At 55.1% G+C, this 16785-nt stretch overlaps 3 protein-coding genes across 3 annotated transcripts; 1 reads left to right on the top strand and 2 right to left on the bottom strand.

Moving 5' to 3' along the window:
* Positions 1-3571: 3571 nt before the first annotated feature.
* Positions 3572-6412, bottom strand: BBK36DRAFT_1136724 (HbrB-like protein). Its single transcript, XM_024893081.1, has 11 exons — positions 6237-6412; positions 4778-6205; positions 4587-4747; positions 4426-4556; positions 4272-4395; positions 4132-4238; positions 3947-4098; positions 3876-3913; positions 3829-3845; positions 3723-3769; positions 3572-3590 (listed from the first exon to the last, which is right to left on the bottom strand). Exons 1-9 carry the CDS (start codon positions 6347-6349, stop codon positions 3829-3831), a joined length of 2271 nt encoding a protein of 756 aa, XP_024745111.1. The 5' UTR covers positions 6350-6412; the 3' UTR covers positions 3572-3590; positions 3723-3769.
* Positions 6413-8361: 1949 nt separating this feature from the next.
* BBK36DRAFT_1163635 (hypothetical protein) lies at positions 8362-8664 on the top strand (the record flags this gene model as incomplete). Its single annotated transcript, XM_024894554.1, has 1 exon — positions 8362-8664. One exon carries the CDS (start codon positions 8362-8364, stop codon positions 8662-8664), a length of 303 nt encoding a protein of 100 aa, XP_024745110.1.
* Positions 8665-8944: 280 nt separating this feature from the next.
* On the bottom strand, positions 8945-15837 carry BBK36DRAFT_1190363 (SPX-domain-containing protein; the record flags this gene model as incomplete). The annotated part of the gene is made up of 11 exons (XM_024896664.1): positions 8945-9515; positions 9576-9684; positions 9738-9772; positions 9803-9815; positions 9855-12152; positions 12221-12311; positions 13205-13260; positions 13296-14073; positions 14135-14485; positions 14545-15685; positions 15755-15837. The coding sequence occupies 11 exons, from the start codon at positions 15835-15837 to the stop codon at positions 8945-8947; spliced, it is 5526 nt and encodes a 1841-aa protein (XP_024745109.1).
* Positions 15838-16785: the final 948 nt, after the last annotated feature.

Below are 16785 nucleotides of genomic sequence, written 5' to 3'. Positions count from 1 at the left end.
GCCCTCTTGTTCCTCTCGTGAATTCGCGTCGCGGCAGCGGGAAAGCGTGGATTACGGGGTAGCAGGCGGTGGAGACGGCTGCACCTTTGGTCAAAGGCGCCCAAAAACTGGCAGGGAAAGGGAAATCGGATCGAGGGCGCAAATGCGTGGCCGGGAAATGGAGATGAATCTATGGTGAGAAGAAGCGACGAGGCGTGCAGTGGCGACGATGCATCGGCAGCAGTTAATGCGGTCCGATGGGTAGAGCTGGTGGTGCGATCCGTGATACCACACCAGCCCGACTCAAGGACAGCTGCGACTGACGGGGGTGACAAATAAACAGGTCTGGCGGCTGAGTGGGCAGCACGCAGGGGAGAGACAAGCCCAAAGGAGAAGTGGCTTGTGTTTGGGGACGGCAGATGAGGGTAATGGGCAGAGAGGAGCGAGAGGGAAGAGGCTGGACGATGGGACGATGGGACGCGGTTGCAGGGCGCGAGGAGTGGAAAATATCTCCCCGACCGATTTCAACGGGAATCTGCAGAGAGCCAGCTTCAGCCTACCAGGTCGTAGTGGATGATGGCGGCAACCGACCCAACCGGCGACGGGCCTGTTTGGCTGCTGTCCTTTTTTTCTTCCCTTGCCCTTGTCCGCCAGGCGAGGTGTGCCCAATAGTCTGCAGCGCGACTCTCCAGCACTGTCCCCCACAGCGAGGATGAGGCACCAAGAAACGAGCTGCGAAGGGAGATGGCAGAGACAGACAGAATGTTGTGTCAGGTCCCAGGCCGTCTGGCGAGACGAGAGACGTCGCAGTGCAGGCAAGGCGTCGATAATGCCTGCGGGAGCGAGACGGCGTTGGATCTTTCCAGCTTCTGCGTGGGTACGTGAGTGGGTGACCAGGGGAGAGAAGAGAGAGGCTCCAGGGGACCGCCGGTGGGGATTATGCAACTAACCCGTGCCAAAGCCCCGCTTCTGACGATGGCAATCAAAGGGTCAGCGAGAGAGAGAGGCTTGAGAGTGTGTAGCAGTATTGTAGCGCTTCTTTGCTCAGTGGCAGCAAAGATGAGCGAGAGAAAGAGAAGAAGCGACAAATGAATAAAAAAGTGTGAGAGAAAAATTGAGAAGAAAGTTAGAAGAGGACCCCTCCAGCACAATCGGTACTACTAGCATGTACCTATTTCAGGCAGAGAGGATGGCAAGCAAGCAAAGTATAACCGCCAGACGAGGATGGATGGCGGGCAATCGGCAGTATTTATATGGGAGCTTCAAACTTCAGGGCTGGTGCCAGACACGCTAACCTGCATTGCAAAGTTTGGAATATTTGTTGAGCGGTTCGCTCTGCTGTCACGGATCCATCCTCCAGCTGCCCAAGGTGCACCCGATGTCAGAAAAGACGTCTTCTTGCTTGGTATGACTTTCCATCGGCTCTTCTCGCACTCTGTCAGTCCACGGCAGACCTCAGACGCGCCTCAGCCTTTCGACCATTCCCACCATGCCCAAGACCCCCAAAATTGGTGGCTGGGTCCGGTTTGACATGCTCATGCGTACTTGTATCTGCCATCTCTCTACCGGGGCCGTACGGCGCTAGCTGCACCGCTAGCATCGGTATATGCCTGTACGCAGGTCGGTAGCATCTCCTACACGCATCCCCGAGAGGCGGACGGGAGTCCGTGGTACCTGGCAATCCATTGCGGACCCCCAAATCGAATCGTGTCTCTCCCACCAATCTGACAGCCGTGGTAACAAGGCTTGAGACATTTGCGGCTGGGGAACCGTCACAGGTGGCAGATCTACCTAATCACAGATCATGATGAGTGCAGCGCATCTCGATCTTGAATTATATGTATTCTTGATCTTCTACTCTAGTTCCTGTGGCAGAACTACATCAAGTCTCCATGCCGAACACAGCCCGCGTCACCTGTGTCGTAGGTATGTCGTAGGTACCGCTGCTTTCAGCCTTAGCAGATTTCCGGTTCCAAATGCACATCCCGAGGCGCCATTTCTCGGCTGCCGCCGCTAACGCCTTAAGCGGGCAGAAGAGTCACGTGAAGGCTGTACAGTGCAGTCTGCGCAGGAAAATTTTTGCTAGCACTGTTTTTGAATAACTTCGAGCTCCCGACGGAACTTTTCCTTCAAACCTTCCAAACCTTCCGCCAGCAAACTTTTGCTGCAACCCTGACAAACTCGGCTGCCTTTTCCTCGACGACGGCGAGTTGAACTCGAGAGTGTGATTCGGCTCCCGCTGGTTTTGATTTTACTCTTCGCTGTTGGATGGGAAAAGGCAACGCGGTTGTCAGGGAAGCTTGAGGCTTGGTTTGCATCCGCCGGTTTTGGCTTTTGGTAAGTCTTTTCACTTTTGCGTGCCTCTTCCCACAACACAAATCACCTTTGTGTGGTTTCCCCTTTTCATGATGACACTTTAAAATCGTCTTCTTTTCCCAACCGAATCGACCATGAAGAAGTTTTGACTACTCGGATCCTCAGGGTCTGTTACTTGCCAGTATACTTTGTCTGACCTACACATTTCTCTCCTTCTCATTGCAGAATCTGTTTTCTGTGCTTGACCGGCTGTGCTAACCATGGCCCCAGACTTTTCTAGATCTTGTCTCGCGTGCTACACAACTTCTTTCCTCGACTAACCAGCCCTACAGTCCACGAAAGCTTATTCGTCGATATTCATATGGTGAGTCTCTATTTGCGTTTTGGTTTTTGCACCAAGTCTTTTTCGACATGTGTTTTTCTATGATGAAATTTTCCATACATTCGCAGTTTCCACTCGAGTTCCGTTGAGCCTTTTCTGGAACAGATGAGGGTTAATACTTCCTTGGATGTCTGATCAAACACACATGTCTTGTTTTCTTTTTGTTGTCTCTTCCCCGTTGTTGGCTTGGGTCTTCCGTTTCTCAGCTGAACAGCAAGCTAACTCTGCAAAGATTGACTAGGACTTTCTGAGCACACCTGCTCCTCGTAGAATTATACTTTCTTGATAGCCTATCCATATCATGAAAATAGATGCAATTCCCTCTCACATGCTGCCTCAATGTTCTTCGTGTCTCTTTGGCGTGCCAATTCTCTTTGCTTCTCGAAATTTCGTAATGATGCAGATTATCGTAATCTGGAACTTTTTAGTGGAGCTCCTGGTGCCTGGATTTTCTACTCTTATCGTTCTTTTCATTTCATCTTTTTTTTCCCCGTCTCTTTGGACCCTTGTTGCGAGATTGGACGCGGTGCTTTAAGCCATTTGCGGCGTAGCTTGAGACTTGCTTGCAATAATCAGCTCCAGGTCCTTGGAAACGTTCGGGTCTGTTGTTCGTAAGAGGCTACCCTATAGGGTATATTTGAAGAATATGGCATTGGATATTTGTCACGACGAGATGAAACGAAATTGTAGAAGATGGAAAGAAGACAAATACCTTCTTCGTGAAATATTCTTGATGTGACTGGGTGGTCATTTGTGAAGTGGTGGTGGAAGCCAGGCGTGTGTGTTCTGCGTAGATGCGGCATGATAATGAAGCAAAGACAAAGAGTCAATTCAAGAAGACGCGTACATCAAACATACACGGCATCGTGACCGATTCTTTGCCTCAAGTGCAACTTCTTATCCCTAACAAGTGCTTGTGTCGCCTATTCTCCAGTACATGTCGAGTCAAATTGCTCCCAGACGGCAGTACTCGTATACTACCCTCACCAAGAAAAACGCCATATCCCCATACTCCAGGAAAGCCTCACCTCGGCTCGACAAAAAACGATACTCAATATCCTCTCCTCTTCAAGAAGAAACGCCAGATCCGCAAAAAAAAAAAAAAAAAAATCAAAATTTCACAAAAAAGACAGCCAAAGGGGAGGAAAGGGCTAAACCACCCTCACCTCTTCGCGAATCTCATCCCTCCGAACTCTACCCCCCACAATGCCCATCCTGTTGCGCCCCGTCCGGCCCCTGCCCAGCCAGTTCAGCTTGAGCATTTTGCACAGCTCAACCATCTTCCTGTTGCCCTCGTCGTCGACATCGCCTCCTACGCCGCCGATGCTCGAGAGCACGCTCATGCACTGGAGCATCCGACCTACCATGTCAGCCACCTGCTTCGAGTCCTCGACGTTCTGCTCACGGACGCTGCTGAGGGCCTGCATCCCCGACGGCGTAAAGGGGCGGATGACTCCGTCGCTGTTCCGGCTGCCGAGGCTGACGTTGCTCACAGCCCGACTACGGCTGCCAGCAGAGCCGTCACCCAGGAGGGTGGTGCTCGTGGAGTTGAACGATCCCACTGACGGGTCGAGCGACATGGCCGTGCCTGGACGGGCCATGGAAAAGAAGGACTCGGGAGGCGACGCGGAGAGACTGGGTTCCAGAGGCGGAGAAGCGAGTGCCATGTTGGCAAACGCGGACGGAAGAAATTCCAGTGACAGGCGAGAGAATATTGTCTTGAGTGTGTCGTATCGCGGTAGGATGACGGCGTCACGATACGCCGTCAAGACTAGCCGTCTCACATCGAGAACGGCAGAAGCAGGCAGGACCTGAGCTGGTTGCCCTGCCGATGGTGATGGGGAGGGAGCGGTAACAACGCCGCCCCAAAAGTCGCGAGCTTGCTCGGCCGTCATGATGGTTCCACAACCAGAGACCTCCAAGTCAAGGGGTAGTAATGCCGCTTGCATGTACGGCAGGATGGAGGTAAAGGTGAAGAGCCACAGCTCGACGAGAGTCGGCATGAAGCGCTCCTCTGGCGTCTTCCGTAGCGTCTTGTCCATTGTGGCGAAGCCCGTGGACAAAAGCTCCCTGAGGTCCTCTAGCATTTTGTTCGGTGACCTTTTGTGGACGCACGATTGTATATGTAGGCTGACGATCCGGTTGATGTCTTCAACCGGGATACGGAGATCCTCACCCTGGAAGATGACAAGGAGCTTTGGCTTAAGATAATGCCAGGCGTCGTCCATGGACAAGCCCACTGCCGCCGACTTGCCGCCATCTATTGGCTCGAATAGGCTGCTTGACTGATGTGACGTGGACGGCAGGCTGCTACTCCCTGGCCAATCTCCAGGGACAGATTCACTGTCCATCCGGCTGTCCGATCTCTCGGCATTCTTCTTGTCCTTCTTGGCCTTGGCAAAGGTAGACGTGGTAGGACCGGGGCTGGCCGGGACGCTGAAGTTATAAAGACTGCTGGGTGCATTGGGGTCGCTGGGTCTTGAGTTGCTGGCGGCCGACGACAGAGGCAAGTGGTATTCGTCCTTGAGCTTCTGTTTCTGCCTCGAAAGAAAGTGGTGCTTCTTCTCCTTCTCCTTGGTCTTTTCCTCCCCAGTCACCTCGCTTGCTCGGATGGTAGCGGACGAGGAGTTGTTGAGATTATAAAACGACTGGCCATTGGGATCGACGAGGCTCGTCGAGCTGAAGTTGCTTCGTTGGAGAGCCGACAAGGCCGACCCAATCTTACCGGGGCTGGGTAGTGCCTTTTCCTTGGTGTCCTTGGCACTGATCTTGGACGGCCGCGAGAATAGCTTTGCTTTTGCCTTTTCTGACTTTGACAGAACCTTTTCTGAAACGGTGTGGGTAGAGGCCGTGGTGGGCAGAGTTGGGAACGGAAGCGGCTGTGGAGATACGGACGGGTCTCGAGGGGAATTGCCTCCAGAGCGAGGAAACACAACATTGGCCGCGGCCGTAGCAGCAGCCGAAGACTGCGAGGCAGCCCCCAGCCTGTCCTGATGCGCTCCTCCTTGAGCACTGAAGGCGGACTCCCTGGGCGCGCTCGCCTCCGTCAGGCTCAGAGTAGGAGGGCTTATAGGGCCTTTGCCGCCGCTGCCCCTTCGAGTGTTCTCGGTTTCCGGAGCCGTCTGGGACCGCTGGCGCGACTGGAGGGTATTCTGGTGGGACATGACAGCGGCCTGCGCGGCGATCTGGCTAGCCGACAAGCCCGCAGTTGCAGAGCCCGAAGCCTGGTTGTTGGGGCCCATGCCGACCTGCGACAGGTTGGATGTGCTTGTCGAGGGCAGAGTGGGCTCAAACATGCCCTGGGTGGCGGCGTGCTTCCGGGAATGGGTCTTGAGGACGGGCGACGACGACGAGCCCTGGGCTGCGGTTCGGGGAGCGGCCGGGCGAGGATAGGACTGCTGGGCGCTGGGGCTGTTCAAGCTGGCATGGCTGGCGGCCAGCTGCTGATATATCGGCGTGGAGGGGGTGTTGACGCTGGGCTGGCGCGCTTTGGGGATGGCATTGGCGGGCGAGCTCTCCTCGCTACTGCTGGGCGATGCGCAGGGGAGGTGGTCGAGACGAGCCCGGCGCCTGGTTGAGGTCGCTAGACGACCGCGGCAGGCCAGGCAAGGGCGAGAAGCTCCCCGGAGGGCGGCCCTGGGACCGGCCCGAGGACGAGGTTGTAGGTTGCATCTTTGCGGGACCGAGAGGCTTCTGTTACATCTTGACTTGTGCCGCGGACGTCGAGGCGAGGCGAGGCGATGCGGGCGTCGGCTCGACAGGCTCGAGATCGCCGCCAGACCCCGCGGGTAAATTGCCCTACTAGGCGTCGATGGGGTATTGGATGGAGGCTTGAGAGACGGAAGACGACGGCGGCGTAGCGCAAGAGGAGGAGGTCGAGAAGTTGAAGAGGATGAAGTGCTTGAGAGGAGAACAGATCGCCTGCCTGCTATTGCAATCAGAGGCTCAATGGTGCTGATGGATGGTTGGAGGCGTGAGGTGGTGTTGCGCCCAGTGCTGCCGCTAGCGGGATGACGATGCATGAGGCGTCCTATCGCATTGAACTCAACTGCCCTTTGCCGCACGGATCGCCGCCTGTCTTCCAGTCAATCGAATCTACAGCGTCCAGAGCATAGATACACAGGCGCCCGGAAAGATGGAGGAGAAGCGGAATACTATAGTGTATTCAAGGGTAATTTGTCTAGCTTCCATACCTATCACTGTTGGCTTGCCGTCCTCATATCAATTAATCTCCGCTTGAAACAGAAGTAATACCTCGCTTGCGCTCCAACAGCCGCTGCCCGCACAAGTACCTCCCCCCCGTCGTTGAGGCTCTCTGGCGGCTGCTGCTGCTGCACGTGGGGCTCACACTCCTCCTAGCGCCGGCTGAAGCTCCAAGCAAAAAAAGAGGGTATAAAAAAGTTCTCGCGCGCTCAGCTTTGCTTCCCTTTCCCTCCCCCCAAGCATCGCCCTCTTCAACGCTGCGTTTCCATGCTACAAACGGAGAAAGCCCCTGCGCAAGCGGGCCTTTCTCGACCCTTTTGGGGAACTCTTTCGCATGTGGGAAATTCGGAGAAAGCTTCAAAGCAGGAAGGGGACACCTCGTGTGTTTGCCTTCCTGTGCTCGACTTTCACGCCGTGTTCTTCGAATGCGCCGTGATTGTTCGGGTCCGCCTGTGATGGCCTGGCGTCACACCGACGTCTGCAACAGACATCAGAAATCTTCAGGCCCGGGAGAAGAAGGGACTCTCGTGGTTTCTTCTTTTGTTCCCGGTGGCCTCTGGGAAGTCGTTGCGAAGCTTGTTGCGCAAACTTGAGTGCGATATGCAGCGTTCGTCTTGCTTCGGCAAGAGGAATCACACAATTCCGATCATTCTGTTGAGGGCGATGCTTCACCTTTTTTTCTCCTCAGGTATGGATAGCTATGCAGAGAATCCCCCCAGCTCATTGGACGTTGCAAGAATACTACTAACGGGTTTGCATTCTCTGTCGAGACACCTAGATACTCCACGTTTATGGTCACTGCTGCCATGCTGTGCCCCCTGGGACCGATCCCAGCTGCTCGTGATTAATTTGGCCTCTGATTCCTTGTGACGAAGTTGTTCCATCTCATCCACCTTGGCGTTCGGCCGGGCCTGTCCATATGACGTCCTACTGCCAGCGATCGGATGGATGACTCACCTGGCACAATGATGTGTATTTCCTCGTGGGACGTTTGAAACTTCCACCTCTGGCCTGTATACCTGTAGATGAAGTCCAAGCCATTGTCTGGTGTTCTGCCACACCTGCTGGCTGATTGACCTAGTCTCCCATGGTTCTGTAGAGGAGCCGCATCGCGTATCAATCCAGGCGGTACCGTGTCTGATGGGACTGACTCCCCACCAACCGTGGTCACGTACAGTATTGTTCAATGTGGCAAATAGCAATGATTCTCAACATCAATCATACAGCGTCCAATTAATTCAGTCACTGTCAACTTCCAAGGTTGTCAAAAGGCGACTCCAAGGCGTAATGAGTCCCTCGCAGTCCCAGCCACGTGATCTCAATTCTCATCATTTCGATTTCCTGCCCCTCCACGAAGTTGCCGTCTACCCCACCAAACCACCAATTACACCCTCCACGCCGCAATCACAGACAAAACAACTGCTCTTCCTCCTGCATCCCATATCATCTCACCCACAAACAGCAACCTCCTCCCCTTCACAATGGCCCCCCAAACAACAACCCTCACAACATCCTACACCTCCCCCACAAACGCCCCCTTCGCCATCGCCGAATCCATCCCCGCGCCGCCGCCGACTGCTTCCCTCGACGCGGCCTCGAAATCGAAATATCTCGCAGCGCTACGGGCCTCGGTCGCTTCGGCCCAGGACAAGATCAACCAGGAGCTCACGGCGCGCATGAAAGAGGACAAGAAGCGCGAGGAGGCTGCTGGCCTGAAGCACCCCGTGGACGACGAGAAGGAGGAGGAGAATTACGGCGAGGAGGTCCAAGGAGAAGAAGATTAACAGCACAAAACGGATTCTTCCATATTACTTGAAGAGGCTTCTTCTTCGCGGGTAAATGCGGCGACGCACAAACGTACGCTTTATGGAGGATTAAGTTACGCGCCCTTGAGATGTGGACAAGAAGGGTATAGCCACATCGAAACGAAGCAGATACAAGCCAACCCCCAAAGAGACGACTCCAGAGAAGAAAGAACAAAGGGCAACCTAGCTAAAGAGATGGGGGAGACGAAAAGGAATGGAACAGAAGAATGGGAAAAGCTATGCGACAACTTGGGAGCGTCTAGAAACCTCTTCCCCAGCTGGGCTTCCTCAGTCCATCCGCCTTGGAGCCCGTCGCTCTGCTCAGACAGCCATAGTGGACGACTGTATTGTCCGTCAGCACGGCGATGACGCTCCCGCCCATCCTCATTCCACCGGCCAGCTTCTTGTGGCACACGACGCAATGCCTTTCGTCTGTAATAATGACATGGCGGTTCCTACCGCCTTGCCCTCCAGGCTTGCCGTCTCCGAGCTGTAGCTCGGCGGCCACGGATATGCCCTCTGCTTTGCGCAGCCCTGCCACGATCCGGGACTCGTTGACGAGGCTGTTGGCGGCCCTTATCCTGCCGCGGAAATATGCCTCCAGAGAGCCCACGGGAAGATCGTTGGGGATCAGGCCGAGTGTCGAAGTGGCGGGGAGGCGAGAGCCGTGCTTGGATAGCAGATCCAGCGCCGGCTCCAGATTGGGCTTGTGCGGCGGAGGAGGTTGAAGATAGAGGGAAAGTAGCGTATGGTATACGGATGAGCCCGAGTCATCCAAGTCATCCGTATTTGCGGATGGGGCTTGCTGTCTGTATACACGGTTACAATAGCTGAGTGGGAGTTAGCTTTTACTGTCTTCAGCCCTCGTTCAGAAGGTTTCAAACACGTACTCTTCAGCCTTGACATAGTCCTTCATCTTGAACACATATATCTCGAGAGCTTGCCTGTGTTGGCCCATGTTGCTCAAGACGACAGCTTGCGCTTCGAAGAAGGCGGGATCTGTCTGCGGTTAGCCTCCCTGACGCTTGTCCAAACATGATAGTTCGCCTTACCATCTTTGGGAATCAACGCAAATGCCTTCGTGAGACTGTAGACCTGTCGTGATTCTCGCAGGAACCTGACAAATCTCTCTTCCAGGTCATCCCAATCATGTCCCCTCTCGCTATTACTCAGGCTCGACACATAGAGCTCGACGAGCCGGTTGTGGAAATCTGCCGTCGTATCGTCGAGTTCCATGATAATGTGCTCTAGGTATTGCCTCTCCAGCTTCTCATCTAGTTTCTGCAGATACGGCAAGACTTTTTCGCGCGGCAGGGTCTCCGCGTTCTCCGTATCGCCTATGAATATCTCCATTGCGTATTCCGGATTCGCCTTTAGCGTCCATTCCGCGTACTCGAGGATGAGGTCAATCTCGGAGGGAGGAAGGCTTTGTAGATACTGTATGGTGCGATCTGGACCGTGCAAGGCCGGGGCAGCCTCGTTTGGCTTCGGTGCGGCGCCGAACTTGTGTAGTAAGTCGAGTGCCGACCTGTGCAATTTCTTGCCGTGGAAGAAGTCAATCAGCTCCGTATAACGATTGTGTTCCAGCAGCTTCTCGTTGACGACGTCGGGGTCGCAAAAGTTGGGAATGCGGAACAGAGAGCCCGCAAGCGACGGCTGTGAGAACATGTAGGCGCGGAACAGAGTTGTATCGACCAGCCGGAAAGTCTCACGAAGCTTTTGCTCGCGCTCGATGTCAGATTCATCCATGCTCAGCTTCAGCATCCGGTCTTCCGCCTCTTTTGTCGAGCCAGGCTGGTCTGTTCGTGGCTTCAACTTGCCCGTGACTGGATCAATGACACGCTGGAGGCGGGCACGGGTGCCAGCGAGATAGCTATTCAGCTCCAGGACGGCCTTTGTGAGCTCTTTACCCGAAAGCGGTCTGTCTTCTGATGCGGGCGCTTCCTTGGCGTTGTCTGAATCGTCGTTTTCTCCATCCTTCTTCGAGATGATGGAGGCGACGTCGGCTTGCGGCCTCCTTTGCGCTCCCTTGAAATACTTGGCAAACCCTCCTACAGCGGTGGGCGACCCGACAGGTTCACTGACAGCTTCGGGACTGCTTGACCTCGTTCCATTAGTCTTTTTCGTGTTTGCTTCGGCATTCTCCTGGGGTTCCTGATAGTTGGCCCATCTGGATAGTTCGCCTGCGATAAGAGGAGGAAACATCCTGAGGACCCGTTCTGGCGGCGCATGTACATCGTCCTCATTCATCAGATCCATTGCTTGTCGAAACTTCTTTTGCTTGAACAAACTTTCCGCCTTCAGCATCTTGACCTCCCTGAGCGTCTCTGCCTTGTTTTTCAAGAGAGCATCCTCAAGCATCTCCAGTATGCTAATGGCTTCATCAAACTTGCCCTTCTCGATGAGCTCCTCAATTTGCGAGTCATAGTCTGTGGCTTCCATTTTCCACACGCAGCGGTCGCTAGAGATGTGGAATCCTTTGCCTGCATGAGCTAGGCTGACGGTAGGCGGAGGGAAATGCAGCTGGGCGGCGCCAGGCAGCGTAATTGTCTGCAGCAGGGACAGAGTCTTGGGGTTCCGGACCTCAAGAGAGCCCTTGGACGGAGGCTGCAGCGCAACGATATACGGATATGAGTACCCGATGGAGTCAGGGGCAGACTGCCACGGGATCTGTCTCCTCTCCAACGCCTTGCCTTCATCGTTGACGAACAACGTGTTGATGTCTTTTGCAAGAAGCATTTCTCCATCAGACAGCTTGGCAGCCAGAGGTTTGGGTACATAGTTTCCTAGGCCCATGTACCCCATTCCCGCGCTGCTCATGGCTCCGAAGCGGCTGCCTTGGCCAGACACTCCCACCGCACCCGGGCTCACAATATCCTCAACGTGTTGTGTCACGGCATCGACGATGACGTAGCCTCCATTCATGCCGCAGACAAGCTTTGTCGCGCTCGCCCATGTGATGGATCGAATCGACTCGGAGAGCACCACTTCCGAGACATCGTTGCTGAGCTCGCTCTCATGCCAGCTCCACAGCAGAAGCCTCCGCTTGACGGCAACGGCCAGTCGGCTAATGATTTCGGGCACGCCCGTGTCGGGGTCTCTGACGATGTTGGACGTGATGGCGAAGCAGGACGCATTCTTGGTCCGCGAAAGGGTCTCGATGAGGTCGTATGATTGCAGATCGTGGAGAGAGACGTGGTAGTTGGACAGCGACACGATGATGTTGGCCTCCTTGATGATGGCCAGCTGTTCAATCGCCCGCGTCGAGAAGCGTTCCACCTCCCGCAGCAGATCCGTCGGCTTGGCTACCGCGTCCGCGGCTGCGTGGTCGCCATTCTGCGGAGGAGTCGCATCCGCATTTGCATTTGCGGTGTGTGGAGGCGGCGTCGGGGAGCCGTTGGCGGGAAGCTCGTTGAGGCGGTAGACCCGAAGGGCGCCGTTGTTGAGCCCGACGAGGATGCGGTCGCCTGGAGACGCGGTCAGAGAGGACGCAGAGAGCGAGGGGGCGCATCAATGAGCAGCCGGGCATCCATACCATACGCGAGGATCGTCTCGATCTTGGACTTGTCCCGCTGCCGGAGCTCTATGATGGGGCGAGCTGTAAAGGCGGAGAGCATGGCCAGCTCCTGGGAAGGGTGATGGTTATCCTTTCAAGACGTGCATCAGATGGCTGGCGATGGGATTGAGAGCCTTGGTTCTTCCTCTTCTCTTCTTCTTCTCTCACTTCTGGATTGCGGTTTGGACGGTTTAAGCCGAGGTGCCAGATTCAAGGTGCCATTCTTGCCTGAAGGAGGTGCCAGAGCTATCCCACGTCAGGTGCCGCTATCTCTTATCCCAACGACGTCAATGCCGTAGCGTTGCGGCCCTAGTGCAACAACGTTAGGCAGTTTGCGACACAGTGCATACATCTCTAAACAGTACTGTTAGATCTGACTGCGCCCAACACAACCGAAAACAACACCAGCCTTCACAGACAACTATAAGAACCTCAACACATCACGAGTATGAAGGAGCAAAAAGAGAAACAAAAACATACAACAGCCGGTGTTCGCTGGTGGTCACCCACCCAACTACTAATCTGCCGGTTAGTGGCTTATCTATGGGGGAGCGGACGGGACCCCGAGTTTTCCACTACCTATGGTCGTATGTGCTAGATTCCGGGGGCAAACCAGTTTAAGACAGAGACGTTGTTCGATACCTAGATTTAAGCAATGATACACGCAATTTCAGTCAACAGTAACATCAAGCACCATCTATATTCTCAAATCTTAAGAACAATTCCACATCACATACTCCGTATAACCCGCCTGACCCATATGCCTTGCAAACCTGACCTACATCTGACTCTATACATGTATACTCTCTTCGCCCGCCAAACAAACAGCTTCGTCTCGACTAAACTGACAACTAGTCCAAGCCGGCAACTTCCATGATGCCATAGCCGAGAGTCACGACAACCACCAGTGTGATCAAACTGCTGGGCACACCACGGCTTATAAAGTGCTTCACACTCAAGTACCGTTGACCCGTGGCGTCCTCCTTCATGATTGCGGCTATGCCATTTTAGCAAATGCTCTGCATGGGAGAGGGGAATGGTGGCGGGGACTTACTCATATTGGGGAAACCACTGGTAGGCAGACCCATGGCGGCACTGCACATCAAAACTCCGCCCATCACCAGGAGGTTAGGGTGCGGCTGCTCCATGGCCACGCCGACATCGTACACCAGCGGAAGGAAGATGAGGGCGGCGACCGTGTGGCTGATGAAGGTGGCAATGACGAGAATCAGCGAGGAAAACACCACGAGAACACCGTACAGGCTCATGCCCTCGACCCTGTGCGAAATAACCTCGGCAAGGGTATGGAGCAGGCCCGAAGACCGGACAGCCTTGCCGAGCGACAAGCCACCGGCGGCCAGGATGATGATGGTCCAAGGAAAGTTGTTGAAGTCCTCTTTGGTCAAGATGCCGATACCAAAGAAGAGAACAATGGGGATGATGGCCACGACACCCATGTCTCCAAACACGGCCTCGAGGGTATGGCTAGTGCACCACAGAACGATGGTGATGACGGTAACAATGGTGACAAACCACTGAACGCCGGTAAACTTTTCCTTGAGGGGGCGAATAGGCGCAATAGTCGTCCCCTTGCCAGGTTGGAACGTGATCAGCAAAAGGAGCCAGATCAGGATGATTGAGACGATGCCAACAGGGATGACGATAAAGAACCACTGGAGCCATGTCGGTTCAGGCTGCATGATTCCCATGGCCACGACGTTCTGCGGCGACGCAATTGGCGACAGCATACCGCCAATGTTGGAAGCGAGAGCGATCCCGATAATGACAGCCTTGGACATGTTCGAGTCCGTTGGCAGAGTCCGCAACATGGGCTGCGATGGCAGGTCAGAACATACAATCCGGGATCATGACGCAAGGATATCAAAGACATACCTCGATGATGGAAAAACAGAGGACAGGGGCAGCAACGTTGCTGATGAGCATAGACGCAAAGGCTGCGACGAACATGTTTGCGAGCAGAACCGTTTTGGGCTGCGTGCCAGCCTTGCTCAAAATGAGCGTTGCAAGGCGCTTGTCAATCTTGCACTTGGATAGAGCAGCAGCCAGAGTAAAGCCGCCGATGAGGAGCATGATGACAGGCGACCACATGGAGGCGAAGATGGCCGAGGTAGCTTCCTTTGAGGTCAGGCGCTTCGGGGGCTTGCTTGGATCCTCCTCACGGACCACTCTGAGGACGACAGCCAAGAAGGGGATAAAGAGAGACGTGACAAACAGGGGGATAGTCTGCGTGGACAGTTAGCGAGTAAAGAGGATGGAAATCGGACATGCTCAACGTGACATACCTCGGTAGCCCACATCAGACTGACGAAAACGAGAAGTGCCAGACAGTTCTGCTGCTCAGGGTTCTGCAGTATGGGAACAAGCAGGAGGGTGAGGAAAGCTGCCACGGAGATGAACAGGGTGAGCACAGAGCTGTTGGAAAGCCACGATGGCAGGACGATTCTGCCAATGGGCGTTTTGATCTGCGTCTCTGCCGGCCCAATCTCGTCATCGCCCTGCAATCTCTTTGGCACGATGCCGGCGTCCTGTCCCAGCAGCGTTTGGCCAAATCGGGCAGCCTCTGCTCTTCGCTCAATACCGATGAGATCTCTCCAAACGGTGTTGCGTTCCCAAACAACGTGCTCCCGGAGGTGAGAACGCAAATCCTTCTTGGCAAGCTCCAAATCGCCGGCGGTGACAATCTCGGCATAGGCAACCTCCATCTTGGCAATATTCTCGTCGAGCAGCTGCTTAGTCTCTGGCTTGAAGGGATATGCGGTATCGACATAGGTGCTGATGTAGGACGACCGCAGCTCCTTGTCAAGAATCTTGTCAAACTTCTTGAGCACCTTGCTGAAGCCCGTCTTGTTCAGCTGCACGTAAGACTTGAGCTCGCAGAGCTGAACATAGAGGGATATGATGCGCTTCTTGAGCATGATGCCGGACGAGTACAGCGTCGAGCCGAAGAGGAGAGACTGGTCGCCGTAGTCATCAATGGTGGTGCTGTACCTTCTGGAGCGCCCGAATTCTGAAGACGCAGCCATGTCCGGGATGCTAGACGCAGTCCGTCTCCTCCCCCCATATTTGCTGCCTCTGCGTTTTGTGAGGCCCGTGGTCTCGTCGTCGTCGGTTGCGCTGTCGTCATCGTCGGAGCCGTGGCTGCGCAGACTGGTGGCTCGAGCGTGGGCACTCTGCGTTTCGGACTGCGTTGGGCGCAAGGTGGTGGATGTTTCCATCGATGGGCCCTCTCCGACGTCGTGCAGGAGTTGGCTGACTTCTTCGAGCAGCTCGCCCTCCTTGAGCGAGTAGAAGGAGCATATCTTTTCCAACTCGATGCCGAGGGCTTTGGTGAAGACGTCTTCTGGCTCCTCGGCCGATATCAGGGGTCGCGATTCGCCATCGCCACCCCGTGCCTGGTGCACACTCTTCTCAAGCTGATATATCCTAATGGGACGACGATAGGTTAGTTGACAGCTACACCTCCTTTCCGCGGACCAGACCGGCGAGCCTCACAGTTTCTTGAGATTGCTGTACGCAATGTAGTGGCTGCTCCAGTCCGGAACAGCATTGAACTGAATGCTGTGAGAGAACTTCATCTCGTCCCGTGTCTCGAGCCACTGTCGCTTGAGCGCTCTCTTCTCCTGCCGTTGGCGTTGGCGGTCTTGGATGGCGTTGCGCTCGGCGATCTCTTTGTAGTCGTCGAGCTCGTAGGTGTCGGGCGAGACGGATGGCGACGAGGCGCTTTTGCCAGCCAATTGCACACTCCCTCCTCGCTCAAGAGCACCGCTCGAGCGTGGGTTGTCGTTGACGGAAGATGGGGTCAGGTCTGTAGCAGGAACAGAGGAGGAGGGATTGCCAGATCGCTGCTGGGACGGAATGGTGGAATGTGTGTGTGGTGCTGTGTCTGAGATAGGTAGTGCTGGTCCGAGTAGTGTGGTGTGTCGGCTTGGTGTGTCGAGTTCTGGCCGGTTCCCCGAGGGTTGTGTTGTGAAGGTCTCGTGGCTTGAAGGACGGAGGCTTGTTGGCCGGGAAGCGATCAAACTCTACTTGATCAGTACAGGTCGACGCCTCGCGCTCCCCACGAGTACTAGGTATGCCGATCGACCGGAGTCTTGTCCGCCTGGAAGCTCCTTTGAGTCAGTCCGTGGCCTGGCCTGGCAAGGCAACGCCGATTCAAACCCCAAGGCGCGATTGCGGCGCTACCGGGCTCCAGAATAACAGTGCGACTCTTGGGGTGGTGCCTTATCGCAACCTGGTCTTGACGTTAGTATGGAGACAGGGAGAGGAAATCAGCGAGCTGTAACTGGCTCAGGGGCGGAGGCGGCATGTGACCTGTAGCTGACAGCCCTGCGCTAAAGGGTTCGTTGAGGTCACTGATCGCTACCTCCATATCTAGGTGTCTAGGGGGTTCCAGATTTGGGGGGTCAGGGGGGGGCGGCAGCGGCGGAACGCACCGGCTACAGCGCATGGCAGCGTCATGACAGCTGCTGGCAGCGGCCCATGCACGCTGTAAGCCCTCCGGCTCTGCAGCGCGGGGATCATCC

This window comes from Trichoderma citrinoviride (assembly GCF_003025115.1).
Source record: "Trichoderma citrinoviride strain TUCIM 6016 unplaced genomic scaffold BBK36scaffold_22, whole genome shotgun sequence".
Classification (NCBI taxonomy): Eukaryota; Fungi; Ascomycota; class Sordariomycetes; order Hypocreales; family Hypocreaceae; genus Trichoderma; species Trichoderma citrinoviride.
This window is presented reverse-complemented; position numbering and strand designations above follow the sequence as displayed.

Bases quoted from the DNA above. Each gene is read 5' to 3' on its own strand.
- BBK36DRAFT_1136724 (XM_024893081.1), bottom strand. From the start codon at position 6,349: ATGCAACCTACAACCTCGTCCTCGGGCCGGTCCCAGGGCCGCCCTCCG. The intron at 4,557-4,586 runs GTTGTGGAACCA...CGGCCGAGCAAG, and splicing joins CCTTGACTTGGAGGTCTCTG to CTCGCGACTTTTGGGGCGGC. The intron at 4,099-4,131 runs GTCATCCGCCCC...TCGGGGATGCAG, and splicing joins GCAGCCGGAACAGCGACGGA to GCCCTCAGCAGCGTCCGTGA.